At 41.0% G+C, this 23,518-nt stretch overlaps 1 protein-coding gene across 3 annotated transcripts in view; it reads left to right on the top strand.

Annotated features, from left to right (window-relative positions):
• Positions 1-630: 630 nt before the first annotated feature.
• The window catches only part of LOC137170372 (metal transporter CNNM4), a 39,247-nt gene continuing 16,359 nt past the window's right edge, over positions 631-23,518 (top strand). For 2 of the 3 annotated variants that reach the window (XR_010924605.1, XM_067573694.1), the window contains exons 1-5: positions 631-2,186; positions 9,085-9,228; positions 10,586-10,720; positions 14,300-14,469; positions 19,904-20,000. Coding sequence is in view for 2 of the 3 variants with exons in the window: in XM_067573694.1 (XP_067429795.1) it covers positions 683-2,186; positions 9,085-9,228; positions 10,586-10,720; positions 14,300-14,469; positions 19,904-20,000 (2,050 nt within the window). In the remaining variant the exon portion in view is untranslated. The remainder of the gene's footprint in view (positions 2,187-9,084; positions 9,229-10,585; positions 10,721-14,299; positions 14,470-19,903; positions 20,001-23,518) is intronic. The other variant, XM_067573695.1, reaches the window with a different exon arrangement.

Here is a 23,518-nt window from a genome sequence, read left to right as displayed (position 1 = left end):
GTGTCACTTGTTTTATGTTGTTTGTCTGAAACTTTATGTTGTTTCCTGTCTTGGTCAGAACACTCTTACGAAAGAGATGTTTTAATATTAATGAAGTTTTCCTGGTAAAATAAAACATTTTTTTTAAAAATCCTTGGAGAAAAAGTCTCTGCATCAGCATCCCGGACCGGGCTCGGTGCCAGAGGGATGCGGGATGCTGCAGGATGAGGATGGAGGAGGAGGAGGAGGAGGGAGGAGGAGGCGGTGCACAGATGCCATGTGCCTTTACATAACAGCAGCTGGCTCCGGATACAATTGGATAAGAAACCGCTGTCCACAGCAGCAGCAGCGGCAGCAGCAGCAGCAGCAGCAGCATCCCCCCGCTGTGTGCCGCATTGCCCCGAGCCTGTCAGTGAGAATAACAAGGCCACAGAGGAGGGAGGTGGGAGGAGGTGGGAGGAGGTGGTGGGGAGGGTTGAGAGAGAGAGAGAGAGAGAGAGAGAGAGAGAGAGGAGGGTGACGTAGGGTGGATGCATATTTTGGAGACTCCATGTGTGAGTGCTGCAGCAGAGTTATAGCTGTCACGAGTAGAGTGGACTATATGTGTGTGCGTGTTTGTTTATTGGCTCTACCTGTGGCGGTGTCACCGGGGGTGTGTGTGTGATGGAGGGGCGGGGGGGCGGAGCCGCTCGGACATGAGTAAATGACGTCAGCTCCCAGGTCGCCGAGCAGTGAAACAAACATGGCGACAGAATGGAGCGGGCAGCAGGGTTACATTCTCACCGTCATTATCTTCTTGTGGAGCGCCGTCGGCGGCCGGACAGAGACGGCGGCGGCAGCGGCGTCCGGCGCGGGCCGCGGCGGGAGCCAGGTGCTCGGCATGCGGCTAGAAAGGAGCGACAAGCCGGCAACCACCACTGACGACGGTGTCCTCCAGGTGACTGAGGAGAGCTCCGTGCAGCTCCGGTTCTACGGGGTGCAGCTCAACTCGGGCGCCTGGACGCAAATCCGCTTCACGGAGCTCACGGACGGCGGCGGAGGTGCGGACGAAGAGGTGGAGGAGGAAGAGGAGGCGGTGGCGGCGGCGAGGAGCGGCAGCGGCATGATGGACGCGTCGGACAGGACTTGTGCTGATTTCACGAAGGACATCAGCGTCGGGACCTTCATGAACGTCAGCAGCCGGGGGACGTCAGGGCTTCTTACGGTCCACATTAAGCCGCTGCGCAAAAGCGAGCTGCAGAAGGAGTATGCCTTGTGCACCCGGAGCCCGGATGGGAGCAGGTGGGTGCTGCTGGGGGACAGTGATGGCAGGATGCTGGTGGTGGAGGAGAAGAAGTCTCTGCTGCCCATGTGGCTGCAGGTCATCCTCATCTCCTGCCTGCTGGTGCTCTCCGGGATGTTCAGCGGGTTGAACTTGGGGTTGATGGCGCTGGACCCTATGGAGCTGCGCATCGTGGAGAGCTGTGGCACCGACAAGGAGAAGAAATACGCACGAAAGATCGAGCCCATCCGCAGCAAAGGGAACTACCTGCTGTGCTCCTTGCTGCTGGGAAACGTCCTGGTGAACACCACCCTCACTATACTCCTCGATGACCTGATCGGGTCAGGTTTGGGCGCCGTGGTGGCCTCCACAGTTGGGATTGTCATCTTTGGTGAGATCGTCCCCCAGGCGCTGTGCTCCCGCCACGGGCTGGCTGTAGGAGCCAACACCATCGGGGTGACCAAGTTCTTCATGTTCCTGACCTTCCCGCTGTCCTTCCCCGTCAGCAAGCTGCTGGACGTGCTGCTGGGCCAGGAGATCGGCACCGTGTACAACAGGGAGAAGCTGGTGGAGATGCTGAAGGTGACGGAGCCCTACAACGACCTGGTGAAAGAGGAGATGAACATGATCCAGGGCGCGCTGGAGCTGCGGACCAAAACTGTAGAGGATGTGATGACACCTTTAGGACACTGCTTCATGATCCAGGCCGACGCCGTGCTGGATTTCAACACCATGTCTGAGATCATGGAGAGCGGATACACACGTATACCTGTGTATGATGACGAGAGGTCCAACATCGTGGACATCCTGTACGTCAAGGACCTGGCCTTTGTGGATCCGGACGACTGCACCACCCTGAAGACCATCACCAAGTTCTACAACCACCCAGTGCACTTTGTGTTTCACGACACCAAGCTGGATGCCATGCTGGAGGAGTTCAAGAAAGGTGTGTGTGTGTGTGTGTGTGTGTGTGTGTGTGTGTCATAAGCTACTTTTGGGAACATATTTCAGACTGAGGACCAGTTAATTGGGGACAGTTTGTCCAATTAGGGACAAAAGCTGTGTTTCCAATTGGGAGAAAGCTGATTTGTGGGTCAGTGGTTCTGGTTCTGGTTAGAGTAAGTCTCCAGGAAATGAATGTAAGTCTATGTAAAGTCCCCAAAAGTGACCATGATCTGAGATATATAAATGTGTGTGTGTGTGTGTGTGTGTGTGTGTGCATTAGAGCTGCAATGATTAGTTGATTAATGGATTAGTTGTTGACTATTAGATTAATCGCTAACTATTTTGATAATTGATTAATCATTTTCATCATTTTTTTAAGAAAAAAAATCCAAATTCTCTGTTCCAGCTCCTCAAATATGAATATTTTCTGGTTTCTTTAGTCCTCTATGAGTGTGGTTCTCAATCTTTTTCACATCAAAGACCCTAAACTGACACAAATTAGACCACAGACCTCCATCTGTTTTCTTATAGAAAATGTATGAAACCCATCTTGACCAAAATAGTCATACATACATTCTATCATTGTGTCACTTATTCAGAGCCCGAAATTAACACCCGCCAAGCGCCAAATGTGGGTGGATTTTTCGTTTGGTGAGTAAATCTCTGGAGGCCACGCCGGCGGGTAAACGTTGGTACGAAAATAGTTGTGTAATAAAATATCTGGCATGATTGCTCGGGGGGAAATTACTCATGTTTGCTGTCACTGTCACTACACTTTACTCTGGCCTCTTCTTTAAGTGTGTATTCAACATAATAGCTTATTATCTCAATGAAATGTACTGAAATGAATGTGTATGTGACACAAAAAGGGAATTTATTATTTTGGCTGGTGGATTTTTTTTCATCTAGCAGTTCGTTTGGCTGCTAGATGATCCAAAAAGTTAATTTCGGACACTGTATATTGATGGAAATATAGTGTAAATAAATTATTCTTCTTTTTGGAACCTCCTAAAGGTCCCCTGAGCGGCCCTGGACCTCCACTTTTAGAATCACTGCTCTATAACAGTAAACTTAATATCTTTGGGTTGTGGACAAAACAAGACATTTGAGGACGTCATCTTGGACTTTAGGAAACATTTATCAACATTTTTCATCATTTTCTGACATTTTATAGACCAAACAAGCAATTGATTCATTGAGAAAATAATCAACAGATGAATCGATAATGAAAATAAACGTTAGTCTGCATCATACAACACTTGAGCAGCTGATTCTACTGATTCATCCTCCTCACTGAGAGAAGCTGCAGTGAAATCAGCTGCTGTTGTGTTTTGTTTGTAATGAGAACCTGCAGCCACACAAAAACACTTCCCGTCTGTCCCTCCCTCAGTATCCTCTGTCTGTATTGATCCGCAGCTACATTGACGAGTGGAACATCATTTCAGCCTACATTTCAGCACGCACGCAAAAAACCAGTAAACAACAACAACACAAATGTGATGCAACAAACACCACGTTTCAGTTGAGGTTGTAATGAAACACACTTAAAAAGGTGCAAAAGAACAAAAGTGCTCAGTAGCATCGACACACCTGATCTGCAGCATGAGAGCTGTCACCAATTATATAATCTATCAAAAGCTCTTCCTCTTTCCTTCATCTTCAAATTTTCCCTCCGTCATCTCATTTTAGAACGTTTCTGCATCTATCAATGATTTAGAGCTGCGATGATTAGCTTGACAGAGTTGTTTAAGTCATTTTTTTAAGCAAAAATACCAAATATTTGCTTGTTCCGGCTTCTTAAATGTGAGGATTTTATAGTTTTCTGGGATTGGAACTAACAATAATGAAAGTAATCATTACATTGATTCTAACTTGACATAAACACTGTGGTTCATAGTTTATAGCAGCCCTCTTCACAGTGTTTTCTGTTATACTACTTCATTAAATTAAAGCTGCAATTAATTATTACTTTCAGTATTGATTACTCGATAATACAATTATTTTCCCTATTAATTGTTTAGTCTATAAAAAAAAAATAGTGAAAAATGTCATTCGTAATTACCCAGAGCCGATGGTGACGTCTTCAGTTTGCTTGTTTTGTCCAACTAATGATCCAAAATAAGAAATATAGATGAAGATATAAAATTCAAGGACTGGGAAATTAACATTTCATATCTTGTTTGTTTAATCTGAACAAAAACTGAAGTGTAAAAACAGCAGTTCATGGCAGAAGATTTCTATGTTTTTCCAAAATATCGAATATTTCTTTAGGTAAACAGGAAGGAGCCACCTTAAAGCCCTAACCATTTTATTTTTATATTCATAAATTATATTTATCTAATTACCGTTTGGGGTAAATTGTAATGAGCAAAACAGTTTTATCCACACAAAAGTCAGTATTTGAAATAATGAAGAGTAACGCCATGTCTAGACAGCAAGTGTAGCTGAGCAGCACGTCAACAGAGCAGCAGCAGCTCCGTCTGTGTCTACACGGGAGGCGTTCAGGTGCGGTGTTGAGCGTAGGTCACCCGCGTGTCGGAAGTACTCAGAGCCCAACACACATGACTGTAGTGATGCATGTAAAACGGAGGAAAATAGACTTGAAGTGTAAATAAACGCGTCAGACCGCGGTGAGACACAAGTGTGCACAGAGCCAACAAAGACAGCTGCGTATCTGTTTTCTGTGACGTGTGCGTGAAAAACGCATCTGACACTCCTGCTGTCTAGACACGAGGTAAGAATGAAGATACTGAAGTCTAGAGTCTGATTTTACGCCACTACTAACAATTATTTTCTTTATTATCTAAACTGCAGTTTATCATTTAATTAATTCGTTAATTGTTTGGTCTATAAAATGTCAGCAAATAGCAAAAAAATAGAGATTACAAATTCCCAGAGTCCATGATGATGTCTTCTTCTTGTCTTACTATCATATAAGTGCAGGAAATACTCACATTTTAGAAGCTGGACCCAATAAATATTTGCCATTTTTGCTTAAAAATGACCTTTTAGGAATGAATGAATTATCAAAATCAGTTAATGAACCAGTTGTTTCAGTTCTGGCTTCAACGTCACTCACTTCACAGCCAGGACACAGCTGGGTTTTATTTGGTGATGCAGGAGCGTTTGACTTCTGTGAAATCACATAATAAGCCCTGAAATATTTGTAGATGAACATAACACATCTGCAACATTGCACTGGATTATGTGGCATTTTATTCATTGGCCACATCAGTGTTTCATAATCCGGCGGCGGGTTTTTATTCCCCGTCAACACTCCAGCACGGCGGCGGCGGATTTTACTGCTGATCATCTTCAGTCAGAGAGCAGCAACTAATCACTGAAATCATCCGCTGGAGTGTTTTTGATGGGATGAAAATCTGCACATTCAGGCGTGCAGGATTAGGAAAGTTCAGCGCTGATATCGGCACTTTGAATACAACGCCGGGATCATAACGGCGTCATACCTGCGTTGGATTAAAGCTCATTATGATAATGATGATGATGATGATGATGAATGCTGTGAGAATGCTATTGAATTAAGATATTTAATTCCTTTATTCTATTCATTTGTAGCAGGGCTGCAAATAGAGCTGAAACAATCCATTAATCGGTAACCTCGAGACATTCTTTGGAACAGTCTTTTCTCTGTTTTATATTTTTGTGAGCTGAGTGTCTTCGGGGGGGTTTTGAACTGCTGGTTGGACAAAACAAGATATTTGAGGTAGTCGGTGAAAATTTCTGAAATTTGAAGCTGAGAAGCAAGTTACAGCTAACGGTGGCTCACTAGCTAGCTGTAACCTGCTCTCTTTAGCTGTTTCTATGACATAAAATGTTTTAAGTGTGTTTTATAAGATGAAGCTCCTCAAAACTTTGGTAGTTTTAAAAAATTTAGTTTGTTTGTTGTTGTTAATTTCTATATGAGTCATTTGATAATGAAGAAAAACAACTTGCTCCTGCAATGTTCATGTTCATGATTCAAAATCTTCATTGTTTGTTTGACAAACTTGATCTTGAAATGATGTTTGGGATCCAAAATGTTAATTAGCAGGTCTGTGGCTGCAACTAACCAAGTAAAATAGTGAAATAGTAATTTTTTGACGTCTTTAAATTGCTTATTTTATCTGACAAATAGGTGAAAACTCAAAGACATTTAGTTTATGATGATATAAAACAGAGAAAAGCAGAAAATCCTCATGTTTAGCATGAAAAGTGATTTAAACGATTATCAAACTAGTTGCTGATTCAGTCATTCAGCCACTTTAAACAGGAAAACGTCCCTCAGCTTGAAGGTTGAAGCCGTGTACCAGCTAATGTTTATTCTGCTGAAGTTGCCTCAAAGCAAACCGCTAATCTGAAGCTGCTGCAGGGTCGCTGACCGTGACCTCTGACCTCCCAGCGGAGGATAGACAGGCAGGGACAGAGAGAGTTTAGAGGAAACACAGTAACAGTGTTGACATCAGCTCAGTGCTGTTCAGCTCTCAGAACAGCAGCTGATGATGATGATGATGATGCTGTTTGAGACGTGAGTCATAATGTCAGTAGCCACCGGCTGCAACAATGCCAGCAGGCCTGGCTCTGTGTCCGGTGGTGACAGCGCCGGTTCAACAGGCTGATGCCGGCATGAAGAATGACTCATAATGGCTCAGTGTCAGCAGACCGTTCAGCACCGGACTTCTGACTGGTTCTGGTCCACAGACGCAGACGACAGGAAGTTCATGAGCTGGATGACAGTTTATCAGATATGAAGGTTTTAATGGAAATAACTTCATTAAATGTTAATGATCTTTATGGGTTGTTTTAAAAGAGTTCTTCATGTTTGTGTTGAGTTATTTGATAAACTCGTGCAAGTTGATTAGCACAACTGTAGCTGCAATGAATCTCATTATCACCAGTTAATCAGCTGATTATCTTTCAATTATTTATTAGTTGCTTTGTCGTTGAAATGTTCATGCGGAAAAAAAAGTTTCTCAGAGCCCAGAATGACGTATCACTGTCTGACCAACAGCACAAAACACAAAAATATTCAGTTTACAATCAGAAACAGAGTAAAATAATCTTCTCTTCTTTCTCTTTTTTCTATTATTTATATTTGTTTATTTACTTTTTTCCATTGTGAATCACAATTACACTATATTTTTGATGATTATGTATCACTATAGCACATAAAACATTTGAAACATGATGTAATCAGTATGGACGTTATCAATGAACTCAAATAATCACACTGGAGGAGCTGGAACATGCACACGGCTGTTCATTGTGCTTGTTTATTGTTATTTTTATGGCTCATTATTGTCCATTTGGGATATTTACGCTACTTTGGTCATTTAAATAATGTTTGTTATCTCATTATATGATATCACACCACCCAAATATACAAATACTTCCCTCTAATACCGGTTATGTTATCTAATCTGTCATTTTAGACAGATTTATAGTGACGGTTATGCAAAGATATTTAGATTATAAAACAACAGGACAACAATCATTTTGTGACTTCAGACGCCAGGTGCACAGGTGGTGTTAAAGCAACAGTCAGGTGTCCATATGAACTCACTGTAATCATTCCTCCTGTTCATACTGGATATTAAAAGATCCTTCAAATGTGCTTTTAATAGAAGTGATGGAGGCCAAAATCCACAGTGTGTCCACACAGTCATCTAAAAGTAGATGTGAAGCTTCTATTCAGCTTCAGCAGTCTGAGTTAGTCATATCAAGTGGATATCTGACACATTTACAGTCTTTTTAGCATCAAATTCCCTCTTTGTGTTTCCTCAGACAGTGTTTCCCTGTTGAGCTGCAGGTGGAAGTATAGTAACAAAAAGAGGGACTTTGGGACTAAAAAGACTGTAATGTTGAAAGATATCTACTTGATTTGACTCATTTGGATGCTGAAGCTTCATATTAGCTTCAGATAAACTTTTAAATACATTTTTGTACATTCTGTCCTCCATCACTTCCATCGTAAGTGCATTATGAAGGGATCTTCTAATGGTCGGTATGAACAGGAGGAATGATTACAGCAAGAAGAACATGTTTAATGTTCATTTAGGTTCCTGACTGTTGTTTTAAGACACATTTAAAAAACTGTGGACCCGTCCTTTAAGGCCACAAGTACATTGTACACTCATGCAAACACAGCAGCATCACTGAAAAGCCCAAAATAGACGTTGCTGGTGTGTGACGCTCAGTCACTGTGACAGGTTCTCTGTCCTGTTCACCAGGTACTGTGCTTTCACTCTGTGCTTTCCACTCTGTGCCTTTACTCAGCTCTTTTTTGGCAGGCGTCAGTGTTCATGAATGTGATTATGTCATGTTACAGTTATTTGTTGCAGACATTTGCTGGCTCACATGCAAACAAAAAACTGTGTACGTTTTTTAATGAGGAGAACGTTGCCAACAAGTGGATTAATCTCCTGTTTTTCTTTCTTCTCCGCCTCTCCTCCTCTGTCTTCATCTCGTTTTGGCAGTTTCCTCCAGCTCTTCTCTCCAAAGCTCTTAGTCCACTCTGGGCTATATTAAGGCATCAGTCTGTCCTCCTGGCAGTCTAAAGACTAAATCCACCGAGAGCTCTGACAGATCGAACGGCGGCGGCTCGACTGCTGATACGCTGCCTCCAAAATAGAAAAACAAAAAGAGAGATGTTTTCATTTAGAGTCTGTTTGAAGGCCAGCTGCTGGAAGTTTAGGAGGCAGCAGCTGCAGCGAAATTCACAACTTCCTCTCCTCTCTTGTGTTTGACGCCGCTCTACTTTCCTGGCAGTTGATATTTTTTTTATTTTACAGGAACGAAGGGAGTGTCATAAAATCATATAGTGTTGATACACAGATTCAGCACGACTGGTTGTAACCTTCAGGTGATCTCTTTCTCTCTCTCTTTCTCTCTATCCCCGCCAGGTAAATCCCACCTGGCCATCGTCCAGAAAGTGAACGACGAGGGGGAGGGAGATCCTTTCTACGAGGTGCTGGGATTGGTCACCTTGGAGGACGTCATCGAGGAGATTATCAAATCAGAGATCCTGGATGAATCTGATCTTTACAGTGAGTCAGCTGCCGCGACACGCATGTAAACACACTGATATCCTGTCGACAACGAGCCTCATGCAAGAACTTCTCATATGATTTGTTCTGAAAGGAGACATATGTGATTTTCTGTAAGTTTTATACTGTTATGTTGCTAAACATGGTAAAAGTTCCAAAACTTGAGGTGAACATATGTAGCAATGCTGCCTGCAAGTCAAAAGTCAGGGCTTCAGCCTGATCTGAACACTTTGTTTTTAGAAACAGTGAAATCTACACTACTACAACTATAGTTTGTTTACGTAGCCTCCGGAGCCGAAGGAAGCTTCCTGAAGCTGACCAATCAGAACAGAGTGGGCTCATCAGGAGGCGGGGCCTTAAAGAGACAGGAGCTAAAACGGCCTGTTTCAGACAGAGGCTGAACTGAGGGGCTGCATAAAGGACCAGTAGAAGATAAATAAGGAGTTTTTAACTGGAAATGATGATGCAAAGATATTCCAGTAGAGCCCCAGAATATAAATATAGAGCTGGAAATGTGCCTGATATGTCCTCTTTAAGAGGCCAATATGAGTTATTTAAGGGAATCGGTGGCTTTATTTAGACTTTTTATCTGAGGTATGAACATAATTCATGAGTGGTTCAGAGCCATGAACAGATTTCTTCACAAGGGCAAAAAGTTGTTTGACCTACAGTTATAAAGTCTGTCTGAGTGAGTTTAAATAAAACTGATTAATATTCTGTTCAGCATATCATCACCATCATGGCTGCCAGTTTACTGAGAGTTTTTTTTAGATTTTATGAGGTTTTTTTTGGCATATTTTGGTGCATCAACGTCTAGATTTCAGCAGGAAACAGCTGCTTCAGTGTCTCTCTGTTCAGTATCACGTCATGTTGCAGCTACTGCAGGCTGTAATATTCCCTCCTCTGATATCTCTGATGGAGCGTTTTGCTTTAGAAAGACTTTTTTTTTAGCATCTAACTTCACATCAAAGCGTTCCCTCTTTATTTCTGTGACAGTGCAGCTGCTGCTCTGATGGATTCGTATCTTCTAATAGTTTCAGCTCCTCTAATACGACGACTGACGCTGATAAATGTGTCTGCTGGTTTCTGACAGCAGCAGCCGCAGATACTTTTAGGGGCGTCAGTTATAATAATATAATGATGAAATCTCAGGAACATTCATGAACAGGTGACGTTCAGCAGGCTGAGACCAAGTTTGAACACTCGTACGAGCAAACCTCACAGAATAGATTTAGGAGGACAACGTGTAAATATTCTTGCATGAGGCTCGGTGTGTTTTTCTAACTCATCCGTCATCTCTCCGTTCTCCCTCCGCTGTTCTTTCTTTCTTTCTTTCTTTGTGTCGTCTCCTCCGCAGCTGACAACAGAAACAGGAAAAAAGTGGACCCCAATAAAAGCAAACGCGACTTCTCCGCCTTCAAGCACGACGCCGACAGTAAGGTGAAGATCTCTCCTCAGCTCATGCTGGCAGCTCATCGTTTCCTGGCCACAGGTGAGCTCTGAGTGGGCGGCGGTGGCGGCGGCTATTCTCAGCCAGCGAGCCGGCACAGATTTGTTTCACTGTCGTTGAGCAGACGGTTTCTCTGCAGTCGGAGTCTCCAGTGGATTAACAGCGGCCACTGTGGGACTGATTCATGGTGACCTTGCTGTGAAACAGACTAAACAGTCTCTTGATGTTATTTTTTATGGATACAGTATGTAGTTTATATTTAAATACACAAATAAATTCCTTTTTTGTTAAATAGAATAAAAAACAGTCTATTAAGAACCATTAAGTCTCATTAAATAATAATTAAAATAATAATACTAACAAAAAATACAGAGTGCAGGACTTCAACTCCAAAATAATCATCAACTAAACATCATCATCATCATTTAAATTAAAAAAAAAAGATTATGAAAAATAGTTTTCGATGGAGCTCAAGTACCATCATATAAATACAGTTTCAGTGCAGTTTAGTGAATATTTTCTTATGAATATTTATTTTTAATTACACATAATAAGTAGATTTATTTGCATATATGTAATAAACACCCTTCCAGATCATTATTTGGCTCTTAAACTGTGTTCAGACAGACTGCGAAAGCAAATATTCACCTTGCGTTACTCACACCAGTTTGACCGCTGGATAATATGTGTTTATTCTCCCCAAACAGCCAAAATACATTATTGTACATTAGCTGTAAGCTAGCAAGCAACGGACACACCGACTCAGAATTCACCAGAAACTCTGGTTCTTCCTGTTATTTCCCTCCAGTCTCCTTTTTTCTCCTCTCACCTCTGTACGATCAAGAAGTACATTCATAAAGCTCCGTGATAAGCGCAAATTTTTCGCTCAAGTTGAAACATTATCAGCTAATTTAGATGCGTAATTGCATCTATTCACGTCACCTGGGGCGAATTCTCACCTACTCGCATCTTTGCATTGACTTTGTACGTAATCATTCCACACGAAAAATGAGCTTTGCCTTCTGTCTGAACACAGCTTGTAATGTACAACAGATGTAATGATATTTGAAATGTTTAAACAGAGCAACAATTATTTAAAGAGTCTGTACTCACTATTCTTTATAATAACAGTGTCTGATCTGTCAGTGTGTTGGTCGTAGTGATGAACCTACAGAGAATTATCAGAGACTCTGCAGCTTCTCTCGGCTTTACGGAGCTTTATAGAGAGTTTCAGCTCATTGTTTATTTGTCCGGCTGCAACTTTACTGTTTCGGTTCACTCTCAGCGTCTCATAGCGATGTTTTTGGCTGCAGCAGGATTCAAGGATTCAAGAATTATTTATTTGTATAGAAATACAAGGAATTTGCTTTCAAGACACGCAAAGACGTTTATATTCAGTAGAAAATCTAACAAATAAATAAAATCTATTAATAACATAAAACACTGACACTGTTATGCAGGGTGGGGGGATGGGGGGGTTTAAAGTGGCAGGTGCAGGATAGCAGCAGGTCTGTAGGCTGAGGGGGAGTTGGGTTTAGCAGTTAATGAGTTTTATGGCACAGGGGAAAAAGTGTCCTTGTGTCTGGTGTCTCTTCCCAGAGGAGAGGGGCCTGAATATGTGGTGGCCGGGGTGTGAGGGGTCAGCCAGGATGCCTGTTTGGTTTCCTGGCCCTGGAGGTGTGGATGTCATGGAGGGAGGGCAGGCGATGTGCTGCAGCCTGTCTCTCTCTCTCTCTGGGTGGCTGAGGGGAACCAGACCAGTATGGAGGTCAGGATGGACTGGATGATGGTGGTGTAAAACTGCACCAGCATTATGTGGCAGATTGAGTTGCCTCAGAAAGAAAAGCTTCTGTTGAGTGTTTTTACAGATGGAAAGTGTATGATTCTCCCATTTAATGTCCTGGCTGATGGTGGTGCCAAGAATCTAAATGATTGAACTGAATGAATTGCTGTGTTTAGTAGGGATGTGCCCGAATACAAATACATTATTCGGCAAAGCACAAATAGTGGGTTTTATACGAATATTTGTTTCATACAAATATTTTTAAAATTATTTGTTTTTGGGAAGGAAAAAAAAAATCGTCAAATACCAGTTTGGAGGTCGGTTACATCGTTATCTCAGTCAGTTACATCTATCAGGGGTAAATCTCAAGGGACTCCATCACCTGTTGTTCTCCACCTGATCCGGGAGACTCCAGTTCAAGACCCGGTGCAGGGACCTCCTTCTAAAGGTAGTTTATTCATGAGCACTTATTGTAACACTAGTTTCTAAAATTAAAATAAATACAAAAACAGAATTTTTAAGCCTCTTTCCACTTTTATTCAAATACAAATACAAATAATTTTGCTGCCTCAACAAATACAGATACAAATACAAATACTAGGCCCTCTGCAGTGTTTAATGTGAAGGGGGGCAAGACAGTGTTGCCCTCTCTAAAGTCCACTACCATGTCAACAGTTTTGATGGTGTTGAGCTGCAGGTTGTTGGCTCTGCACCAGGACACCAGCCGCTGTACTTCCTGCCTGTTGGCCGACTCGTCACCGTTATGGATTTGGCTGATCAGCGTCGTGTCGTCAGCTAATTTGAGAAGTTTTGATGGAGACGTCCGTCGTGCAGTGTTAGTATAAAGTAGGGGTTTGCCCGAATACAAATACATTATTCGGCAAAGCACAAATAGTGGGTTTATATGAATATTTGTTTCATACAAATATTTTAAAAATTATTTGTGGGGGGTGTTCCCCAGAGATAAAGCTGAACTACTGACACAAGCAAAGTGCTCCCAACGGATTCTCCATAACCTGTTGTTCCCCTTCTCCTTTCCACAAAGTTAGGTTGTAAAAAATAGGCAATAAATGAAAAGTGCAAAGCAAGAATCACCTTTGAAGTTCCTCCCTACATGTTATATGGTGTGCTGTCTCTGTGTTATGGGTGTATAAATAGGTAGAGGTCTGTCTGCATGAGGTGATGAGTAAAGTTTTAGTTCAGTAGTCAGCGCAGTCGTTTATGATCTGGGAGACTCCAGTTCAAGACCCGATGTGGGGACCTCCTTCATAAGGTAGTTTATTCATGAACACTTATTGTAACTTTAATTTTCTAAAATTAAAAGTGTCATAAAAACAAAAACAGGATTTTTAAGCCTCTTTCCACTTTTATTCGAATACAAATACAAATACTGGGATCTCTGCACATCCCTAGTATAAAGGGTGAATAGTAGGGGGGAGAGCACACAACCCTGCAGGGCTCTGGTGCTGATGGTTCAGGGTTCTGGAGGAGTTCTTACCCCTCCTCACACACTGAGTCCCGTCTGTCAGAAAGCTGAATATCCAGTGACAGATTGGGTCAGGCACGCCCAGCTGGGACAGCTTATGGTGGAGGAGCTCTGGTCGGATGGTGTTAAACACAGAGCTGAAATCCAGAAACAGGATTCTGGCAGCAGGCAGCTGTTTTCAGAGAAAAAGCTCTAAAAAGCCACCGTACACGACCTGCTCAGCACCAAACAGACACAGTTAGCATTTAGCAGCTACAGAAATCGCTGCTTAAGAAGTAAAAAAAATCTTCTTTATAAAACACAAAACTAATATTCTTTATCAATATCTTTGTTTTGTTCCATCTTCTCCCAGAGGTGAGTCTGTTCAGCCCGTTCCAGATCACAGAGAAGGTTTTACTGAGGATCCTCAGACACCCAGACGTCATCCATGAAGTTAAGTTCAACGAAAATGACAAACGCTCGCCGCAGCACTTCCTGTACCAGAGAGGCAAACCTGTGGACTACTTCATACTCATTCTGCAGGTACACATTCACACACACACACACAGATGACCAGAGACACTCTGTTTTTTAAACTGTTTTTACAGATGTTGCTTTAGAGGTGCAACAATCCGATTTTTCACAGATAATATCAGTATCTAATATTTTTACGAGCACAGTGGCTAAAATCACTGGAAAACTGACTGGAAAAAGCAAGTAAGTGGACCTTGAGTTCAAATTAATTTGTCAAAATACAATTTCCAAAGCCAAGAATGAACTTTAGGTCTTGTTTTAATGTCTTTTCAACAAGTAGAAAACACAAAAACAGATAAACACACAATATACAAAAGCATTACAGACAGTATATGACAGAGTACAATTATACACGACATAGAAAACAGTTTCAACTTGTATCAACACATATAAAACACATTCAGTTTGAAAACAGGAAAATGTGGATATCCTGTTAGTAACTGTAATGTGTCACCAAATGTTATGTCACATGAAAAAAAGGTAAATAAATAAATAAACAGCAGTGATGTTGATAGTAAAAATACATAAAATACATAGTAATTAATAGTAAAAATACTGTTTGGTGTGTCCGTTATGGCAGCTGAACAGCGTCGGTCTCGTCTCACCTGCTGGTTTAAGGCTCATAATGAAGTCAGATTAGATAACGCAGGTTGACCCCGTTTTTTAATTTGGTGACAAAAGCAGGTTTATGTCGGGTCACAGCGTCGGTCTGGTGAGGGTATTAACACAGATGCAGCTTCTAAACACGTTGACCTTTTAAGACACACCTGACTTAAGGTAATTACGTGGGTGTTTTTGTTTGTGTTATTTCAGAGGAACCCTGCTGAGTTGACAGTTTCTATACTGATAATGTTTCATAGATCTGTTACTGGCCAATATTAATAAAATAGGGACATTTTATTGGTTAAACTACTTGTTTTGATGGAAGTATTAGTCAGGGTTTAGATTTTCAACAAATATGGCTGCTAGTGATTATTTTCATATTATTTCATCAGAGCTGCAACAATTTAATCATTTTAATCATTTTTACGCAAAAATGCCCAAAATTAGCTGGTTACAACTTCTCAGATGTGATGATTTGAAGCTTTTCTGTGTCATTAACAATATTAAACTGAAGATATTTAGATTTTTGACTGTTGATCAGATAAAACATAACATTTGAAGATGTCAACATGGGCTGTAAGAGAGATTAAAACAGGAAATTTCATTATTTTCTGACATTTTATAGGCAAAACGATTATCTGATTAAACAAGAAAATAATTGGCAGTTTAATCTATTATGAAAATAATCATCATTACCTACGGCCCTACATTTCATTGTCTATGAATCTGTCAGTTATTTTGGGATTATTTTAAATAGGAAAAATTAGTTTCCAGACTCCCAGACGTCTTCAAATGTCTTGTTTTGTTTGACCAACAGTCTAAAACTCCAAAATATTCAATTTACAATGATGTAAAACAGACAAAAGCACATTTGAGAAGCTGGAAACAGAAACTGTTTTGTAGTTTTACTTGATATACTATATATTTGGTCAACAAATTGTTGAAATAGTGAAAAGTGGCAGTTCTACTCTCCATAAACCAAACTTCAAATGTCTTATTTTGTCTGACTAACAGTCCAAAACTCTAAAATATTCAGTTTCAATATCACAAAGGACAAAGAAAAGTGGCGAATTATCACATTAGAGACGCTGGAAGCAGAAAACGTTTGGTATTGTTACTTGAAAAATGACTTAAACGATAAATGAATCATCAAAATAGTTGTAGATTAATCATCTGTCGATTGTCTTCTCACTTAATCAACTAGTGTAATTGTTTTAGCTCTAATTACACTTTAAATTTGAATAACAACACATTTTTGTATCTGCACATATCTCTGAATATTAGTGTGTCCGTCTCTAATATTCAGCACTAAATGCCGAAAAGCTGCAAAACAAAACGTTCTTAGTAAGTTTTGGAGGAATAAATCAAATGTGTCGCTCAATATAGCTGTTAATAATCATCCATTACGATATAAATATATTCATGCAGACACACAAACAGTTGTTGTTGTCTCTGTTTCGCTCTGATGATCACGGGTGTGTCAGAGGGGCTCCTCGCTCTGCACGACCTTCACTAATAGATCCTCTTATGTAAGAGAGAGGGACAGATCGAGGGGAAAGGGGATTGAGGGGTTAAAGAGGGTGGCAAAGTAGAAAAGCAGATGAGAAGAGACAGCGAGAGAGACGACACAGCGGAGCATATGGAGTGTGAAATAAACAGCGGAGAGGAGTTTAGTTTCATTCTGCCAGTAAATCCCTCCTCTGCAGCAGGAAGAGAGGGAAGAAGTGAGCGACGGAGACGATCGACACACGAGAGATGAAATTATTAATTAATCAGTGGATCGACAGAAAGTTTATCAGCAACTATTTTGATAGTCGATTAACTGTTTCAGCAAAAAAAATGATGATTTGCTGCTTTTCTCTGTTTTACATCTTTGTTAACTGAATATTTTTGACTGTTGGTCAAAACATTTATACATTTAATACATTTGAAGACGTCACCTGAGATTGTGAGAAACTGTGAGGGGCATTTTCGCATAATTGTTTTGACATTTTTTACATTTAATGATTAATTCCTTAAAGGATAAGGCAGGTGATATTCTGTGTTTTTCTTATTGTCAACAAATCTCATGTTTGGATCCAAACCAACAATGAACTGATCTACTAACAAGCATTGCATGTGTTAGGGGTGTGCCCGAATACAAATACCTTATTTGGCAAAGCACAAAGAGTGTTTTTTTTTGGTTTTTTTGGTTTTTTTTACGAATATTTGTTTCATACAAATATTTTTAAAATTATTTGTTTTTGGGAAGAAAAAAACAAAACATACCAGCGAGCAGGTCAGTTATAGTCGCTATCTCAGTGTCTCTCCTCTGCTCCGCTGTGACGTCTATCAGCAGGTCTCAGTGAGGGGAGTCACATCCACCTGCTACATGACGCATATTTCTTAATTTGGACATCACTTTAATTTTCATCTTTAATTTTCTAAAATTATAAGCGTAATAAAAACAAAAACAGGATTTTTAGGCCTCTTTTCACTTTTATTCAAATACAAATACAAATAATTTTGCTGCCTCAACAAATACAAATACTGGGCCCTCTGCACATCTCTAGTCTGTGTATCAAAGCCATAGACCTCCGTTGTTGTCCAGAAACTATTAAAAACATGTCAGTGAGCCACACCGCTGCACTGGGTGACATGTTCCTTCATTATAAAGAGTTTGGTCATGTTAGTTTGTTTAGAAACGGCTCCAAAGACTAATAACAGCGATCATGTTTTCAGTCTCTGGAGAGTAGTTCTGTGTAAGACAGACGCCACTGAGCACGTGCAGGAGCTCTGTTTACAGCTTTGCTAACTTGTTGTGCTACATATCACAACCTCAAGTTCTTTGAGAAATCTACAACGCAGAACAAAGCCAAGAGGTTCCAGGTGTTGGGGAGTCCTCCTGTCTGCAGAGGGAGCTGTGTAGAATCTGATAAATTGCCTCAAGTGATGTCACTTGAGTCAGCGTCAGTTGGAGCCGAAGACTCCAAAATTATTGACAGATTAATCGATAGTGAAGATTAAGGCTGCCCCCCCACCAAAGATTTTCCTAGTCGACTAGTAATCGTTAGTTCAAGCGAATCGACTAGTTGTTGTGCGTTTATGATATTAATTCTATTATTTAAATATATATTTTTTGGGGTTGCAGGGCCGCTTGTTAACGAAAAAGCTAGCAGAAAAAGTGGTAACGGTGATTTTGAATGTGTTGGAACAACCAGCAGGGAGACTGAGTTACGTTTTTCAGTCCTGTGGGTCAGTTAGTTCCGTTAAATCCTTGTTTCTCTCCTTTTAGCCGGTTTCCTGGCAGGAAAGTGTCAGAAGTTAACAGATATTTCCAGAAGAATCAGTGCTTCTGTTATCACAGCGGACAGAGTCACTGACTGAGTGATGAAACTACAGGTCGAAGGCCGACCAATGTTGCGTTTTGATTGGTCGACTCGGCCAGGGGTTGCCACGTGTCACCACTTCCTGTATCTGTCAAATTAAAAGCATTTCATACACTTTACAGCCATAATACAAGGTTTTGACCTAATTTGACAAAGCGCAGCTCTTAAATGGACTGAATTTTCTGATGCAGGAAGTCCTTCTTGTGCTTTATTATAATAAACTGTGACAATTTTTAACAATTAATAATTATGTCGTGACTCATGTTATTATTTTTTAGCAGTGTTCAAACATGTTCAGAAGTTTTTGAGCGGATGTTTTGATTTGTCATTTTGTCACAAGAAGATGAGGCGCCGTCGGTTTGAAGCTTGTTTGTTCTGCGTGTAAATGTTGTAATTTGGTGGCTGTTTGTGTCGAGCCGTGTTTGAAAGTGTGTGTTTGTTCACGGAGGCTTTGTTGTTGACACCTGAGGTGTGGATAAAGTGACTGCAGACACTCAGCATGCAACCGGAGCTCAGCTGCTCCTGTTCCACCTCCAAACAACCTGTGTGTGTGTGTGTGTGTGTGTGTGTGTGTGTGTGTGTGTGTGTGTGTGTGTGTGTGTGTGTGTGTCATAGACCTTGTGGGGTGTCCTGGTTGCGGAGATCTAAGGGAGCTACAGAGATACTGGATGCTATGTTTGTCAGGTCGGGTGTGTGTGCGTGTGTGTTTGAGGTAAAGAGACACTGGACGCTGGACTGGTGCACCTGTGACAGAATGTAATATTTATAGGACGTCAAAGTGTTTCTGTTACTGTCACAGGAGACGACTCCCGGATTTTGCACCTGACTGAGTCAAACACAGTTATAATGTACAGCAGGTGTGGTTCAATCCACCTGTTTTTATTTGCATTTTCAATTTGTGCATTAAAAAAAAAACCCTGAGTGCAAATGCCAAACATTCGGGGGAAAAAAAAATATGGTCAGCATGTATTTACTCTTTGCTGAGATGGAAAAATTGGTGTGTTGATGAAAGTAAAATGCCACAAAATGTTACGGAAACACACTGAGCGAATTAATCATGATGTATGTGTGACCTTAACGTCCTCTGAAGAGACTTAAACATCAGATGTGTGTGGAGCAACGAGGAGACTGTAACGTTCCTCAAAGGAATACATGAAACAAACAGAAATGTTATATTTTCATCATGTTTTCCTCATGGTTTTCCATCGTTTTGACTGCTGCTCTTTTAATGATGAAATCTCATTGTGTCCTCTTCTTCTGCAACGGTTTAATGGCACCAACTGTTTATCTGGATGAACCAACGCTGAATATTCACATAACAGTAGTGGATGGAAATGTGCTTTTTTCGAATTTTATGTTGCACATTTTCTAGAAATTTGCATTACATTTGGATGAACACCTGGCTTCTGTGAGATAATGGGTTTATTAGACAAAATGTCCTCTGTGTGTGTGTGTGTTTGTTTGTGTTTCAGGGCCGAGTGGAGGTGGAAGCCGGAAACGAAAACATGAAGTTTGAAACGGGCCCGTTCTCCTACTACGGCGTCATGGCTCTAAGTACACCAACACTGGGTGAGACAGCACGTACAAACACATTCACACACATATACAAAGTCATTCAAATCAACAGAAAACACTAAAAAAACGCTGCAACACTTTCACACTCTGTCCTGTTTTCTACCAAGTTAGTATTCTTCTCCTGAACCTCTCTTACTTCTTTTCTGCGAGGTTTGTTCGTACAAGTGTTTCAGGTCAGATTCAGCTTCTTAGCTGCACACATAAATGTCTCGTTTCAACTTGATGAATGTCACTTAGTCATGAAAAGGTGCATATTCATGACATTTAACTATTAGCATAATTGATGCCCCCATATCGATACTTAAGGCCTCTTTTATTCACACATTAATGTTACCCAAGAGTAAAAAGAATTTCACAGCACGGAGCTTTAAGTCCTTTAGTCAGCAAATGAAAACATAACAAATTTAGCAGCGTCAGTAGTTGTATTAAGGTATAAAATATTAATACAGCTGCCAACTGTGATGTGCTGTGACAGAAATAAAGAAGAATAGTTTGACATGAAGTGAAGTCTTTCTAAAGCAAAGTGGTCACTAAAATCAGAGTAGGTGAAGGGAGAGACAAACATCTCATTATAAGTGATGTTATATTATCAGGTGCAACAGGGGATTTTCATCTGGACAGTAAACTACATACTGTAAAGACCCCGAAGCAGCTGTTGGAATGAGAGGATTTCCCTCACAACGACTGAGCTGTATAAATTGTGATGCCAAAATACTCCTGCCCAAAAAATCTCACTGTTAGTATGAACCAGTTAAAGGGGAACCGATTGTCCACCTCAGCGTGTGTGTCCAGGTCTTGTCTGTGTAAAAAGTTGTATAAAGCCTTTTGTGTCTCCAGAGGGAGCTGCGGTGTGATATCCAAGCGGGTAGCTCCAGGTCTGAAAAGTGAAGCCAATGCAAAAGTGCCCTAAACCTGCATTCTCTCTAATGGCCATCAGGGGGCGACTCCACTGGTGGCAAAAAGAAGTATGTTTGTATGGAAGTCTGTGAGAAAATGACCCTACCTCTCACTTGACTTATTACCTCAGTAAACTGTTGAGTTTATGGTCTCAATCGCTAGTTTCAATTCTTCTTCAATACAGCATGATATTGATTTGGTAAATTATGGTCCCGTTTAGAGTAAAATAGATGATAAAGCAGTGTATGCTTTAGGGCGTGGCTACCTTGTGATTGACAAGTCACTACACGGCAACGGCAACAACGATGAAGTTACATAACGTAACCATGGCGTAGCCCCTGATTCACAGAGTAAAGGCGTAGCTGCTGCTATTTCAGTGTTTTCAGTTCATGAAAGTAAATTGTAACATTTTGGCCTAAGAAAATGATCTCCAGTGTTTGGTTGCACTAAAAGACCCTCTAAGGAGTCGGCTGTTCAGTTTTTCCGGTAAGTACATTTTCTTTTAATGGTTTTAAGCCTGTTTTTCACTAGTGGAAATTAACATTAGCATTATCACAGTTAACCAAATGCACCATGCTAACCAAACTAGTAGCTAGCGCTAGGGTCAGCTCCACCCTCTTGTCCAAATATGGTCACTTCTGGCTCCAAATATGAAAGATGGCGATGGTCAAATCGCCAAACTCAAGGCTTCAAAATGGCAGTCCACAAACCTTTGGGTGACGTCACGGAGACTACGTCCATATTTTTTTTACAGTTTATGACAAAATCTGATAAACTGCCTCAAGTGATGTCACCTGAGTCAGCGTCAGTTGGGGCTGAAGACTACAAGTTTGAAAACTAAAAAAATCTGGGGGTGTGGAGTTAAAAAGACATGAGGTTACCAAACCCGTGTAGCTCCTCATTTCTGCTAGACGCTAGCAGCTCCAGGCTACATTAGCCGCTACTAGCATAAAACACCCCAGTCTCTGACCAAACTCTCGGTGGTCAAGTTGCATTGTGGGTAATGTAGGGGCCAGGTTTTCACAAGAAAGAAGAAGGTAATGTGTAGAATAAAAAAGAGGAATGGTTCTGCTGCATGAGGCACCACAGCAGTATGTATTGACGTAATTCTCAAAGGACCAACATGCAGGATGATTAGCATAGGCAGGAATCCCTTTAGCACGTTACCCCCTCTGTGAAGATCTTTCTGTTTGCCACAGTCTGCTGATGTCCTTTCACAAAGAGCTGAGTCAGTGAGTCGGTAATGAAGCAGTTTGTTTGAAGAGAGGAGTGGAAAAGTCAATAGGCTTAATCCGAATTGCTGTTGTAATGCAGCAGGTGCAAATGTGAGGCGAGATGCAGTTAATGACATCATGTAGGAAATAAACAAAGCAATAATACTGCAGGATAAAGTCCTCTCGAGTTCCTGCAGGATTCCCAGGTTGTGCAGGATCCGTTTATACTGATTTCCTTTTAAATTCCTGCAAGAAATGTTGTTAAAGTTTAAGTTCCTGCAGGAATTACCTTTAGGTTACTCAGCAGGATTCCCATAAGACTTTTTTTGTAAGACACTTAATAATTTGTGTCATTTGATTTGCTTCATTGATGTGTTTAGCCAGCAGGGACGCAGATTGAGGAGCTGTGATGTGAGATTTGTAGTAAATGAAGATATAGGAGCAACCACACAGGCAACAAGTGTACACAGCTGTTTTCCATGTTCCCTGATTATGCAAAGTTTACACAAAAAGATGCAGGTGTAGCCTGAACACAGGGCCTGAAATGGGGAAGTAGAGGTTGTGTGTGTCAGTGTGTGGCAGGTGTTTGAGCCTACTTGTCATGTCAGTTATCAAGGCAGCATTTATAAAGCACATCACTGCTGTTTCACTGCTGGTGATTATAACTGCTGATAAAATGTTTTTCTGCTGTTTTTCCTTTCCTGTTGACCTGTTTCTGTTTCTCTCTCTGTCCTGGATCAAATGCTGTCTGTACTTTATGTGCACATTACGCAGCTCAGTGTGTGTGCGTGTCCAGCGTCATGTAAATGTATATGTCAAACACTTAAAGCCAAACATACGACCATTTCTCATCCTAAACACCCCATGCAATTTTTAACTTAACTACCTCTGTTAGAGAAAAAGCTCTAAAAATCCGCTGTACACTACCTGCTCAGGTAATCACTTGTTCCTGCTGAAAACAAGTGGACAAAACATCAGATATTGAAAATTTAAAGACATAGAAACCAACAGTATAACATTTTTTAGTGTGACAATATATGAACTTAATCAACAAACCTGTAACAGTCCAGAATGAAATACTCACCCAGCCAGTTATGTAATAATCCCGTCCGGTTTACTGCAGTAGCACATACAGATATTTGTTGGGAGTTCTTTCAGGTATCAGTCTGACCCCAAGTTGTTAACTAGGAAAGATACTTGTCAGATTTCTAATTACAAACACTGAAAAACTACTACTGCACTCATACATAGAGTACTGCAGTGTGATTACAGAGGTGGTTCAGCTTCATGTCAGGTGTAGCATCCATTCAAATAAGTAAACATACACGACATCAGGCATTATCTATTACATAATTCAAAGTATTATATGTGCTCTGTGTCTTGTCATCTTCTGCACCTGGA

The sequence above is a fragment of the Thunnus thynnus genome, chromosome 19 (assembly GCF_963924715.1).
Source record: "Thunnus thynnus chromosome 19, fThuThy2.1, whole genome shotgun sequence".
Taxonomy (NCBI): Eukaryota; Metazoa; Chordata; class Actinopteri; order Scombriformes; family Scombridae; genus Thunnus; species Thunnus thynnus.
Note: the sequence above shows the minus strand (reverse complement) of the source record. Positions and strands in the feature narration are given on the sequence as shown.